Source organism: Orbicella franksi, chromosome 3, assembly GCF_964199315.1.
Source record: "Orbicella franksi chromosome 3, jaOrbFran1.1, whole genome shotgun sequence".
Lineage (NCBI taxonomy): Eukaryota > Metazoa > Cnidaria > Anthozoa > Scleractinia > Merulinidae > Orbicella > Orbicella franksi.
Genome location: NC_138147.1, coordinates 9,685,914 through 9,687,469, shown reverse-complemented (window position 1 = coordinate 9,687,469; position 1,556 = coordinate 9,685,914). Strand labels below are relative to the sequence as shown.

General features: G+C 37.9%; 1 protein-coding gene across 1 annotated transcript; it reads right to left on the bottom strand.

Annotated features, from left to right (window-relative positions):
* Positions 1–204: 204 nt before the first annotated feature.
* LOC145480394 (melanocortin receptor 5-like) lies at positions 205–1,104 on the bottom strand. The gene has a single exon (XM_081458678.1). It carries the CDS (start codon positions 1,102–1,104, stop codon positions 205–207), a length of 900 nt encoding a protein of 299 aa, XP_081314804.1.
* Between the last annotated feature and the right edge of the window lie 452 nt (positions 1,105–1,556).

Sequence of the window (1,556 nt, the reverse complement as noted above, 5' to 3'; positions counted from 1 at the left end):
AAAACGAGCACGGTGCATGAACCCCCATGTTTTTGCCAAAACTGATCTTTACCTTATTTCATGGTAAGTTAAAAAAAATCTATCCGTGGGAACATTTTGGCCGCGATCGAACGTCCTTGATTGAAATTTGGGTTAACATAATCTTTCGAAAAAAAGCAAAGCGAGGCTGAGAGATGTAATAGCGTTTAATATTTATTATCCGCATTACATGTCACGAAGAGGTAAATCTACAACTCGTCTTTGTTGGTGAGGTCGTTTGGGAAAGAGTGAAAGTAAAGCTGATCTGTATTCTGGCATGCGGATAGCATATAGTATAGGATTTACAAGGTTGTTGGCAAAATATAAAGTTATTACTCCATTAGATAAATTAAAATACTCTGAAGAGTACAGTGACTGCAATATTTCAAATTTTCTGCCAAACTGGAGAAAATAAAAGATCACAATTGGTAGGTACAGCAGAAGAGATACGACAGTTACAATCAACAATGTCATGGTCAGTTTTCTTTCTCTACTGGCTGCACCATGGTGTTGAGGCTGCGCTCCACAACGGACTTTAATAACAATAGACACGTAAGAAACGAAAATAATCAAAAGGCACACCACAACTAAAGAAACCGTCAAGTCAGAAGTTAAGTAAGATAATTCGCCAAAATGTTTAAGGAGGGTATAAGCAACTGCTACCAAGCCAGTTGTTGCCCAAAAAACTGCAACTATTATTCCGTACACCGATTTCTTCAGCACGCGATGCCTAAAAGCCCAGAAAGTTGCGTGTGTCCGTTCTAAAGCAATTATAGTAATGTTCGCTAAAGAACTAGTAGGTAACAAAGACATGACTACTTGGAGTACATCAAATGGCCAACTTTCAAATGAATGCCATTTCCATACATCACAGGTTGCCCCAACCACATACAACTGATAATATACAGCAGATCCTCCAGCCAACATGTCTATAACCGCTAAATTTATCAACAGGTGCGTGCTACGTTTGCGGAGATTAGGATTTTTTGTGAAAACAATTATCGTACAGAGGTTGAGGGTAACTATAGCAACAGACTCAGCTGAGCCTACAGTCATCCAGGGTATGCACTCAGATAAAGACGACATCTCAAAGCTCTATCCTTTTATCCATTGCTGTGAGACGTAATTACTCGTCTGTCTGTGGAAAGAAGCGAGTTAATCGTGTCAGGTTTTTAACCGCAATTGACAGGAACTGAAAAGCATACATCAACGTGTAAATTTTCTCATTTGTTAGTGTTTTATTAATTTCAAAATTAAAAAGAAGAAGAAGTCCCCAATCACAATGTTATCGATATGTTCTTAGTTAAAACACGTGCACGACTACGAGATCTGATTGCTGTAACCGAATGTGTGGGGTTTAGATTAAAGAGGATGAGGACAAACTCTGACTATTCCGGTCTTAATATATGACGAAGTTTCAGCTGTCCAGCCTTTCTGAGGTTAAAATCATACTATTTATTTAAAATCATTAACTTTTTTGTTGTTGTGTCCCCAGTTAGTTGTGAAAACTAAATACATTGACACATTAATAAAGCTTT

Coding starts and splice junctions, on each gene's coding strand:
- LOC145480394 (XM_081458678.1), bottom strand. CDS start 1,104: ATGTCGTCTTTATCTGAGTGCATACCCTGGATGACTGTAGGCTCAGCT.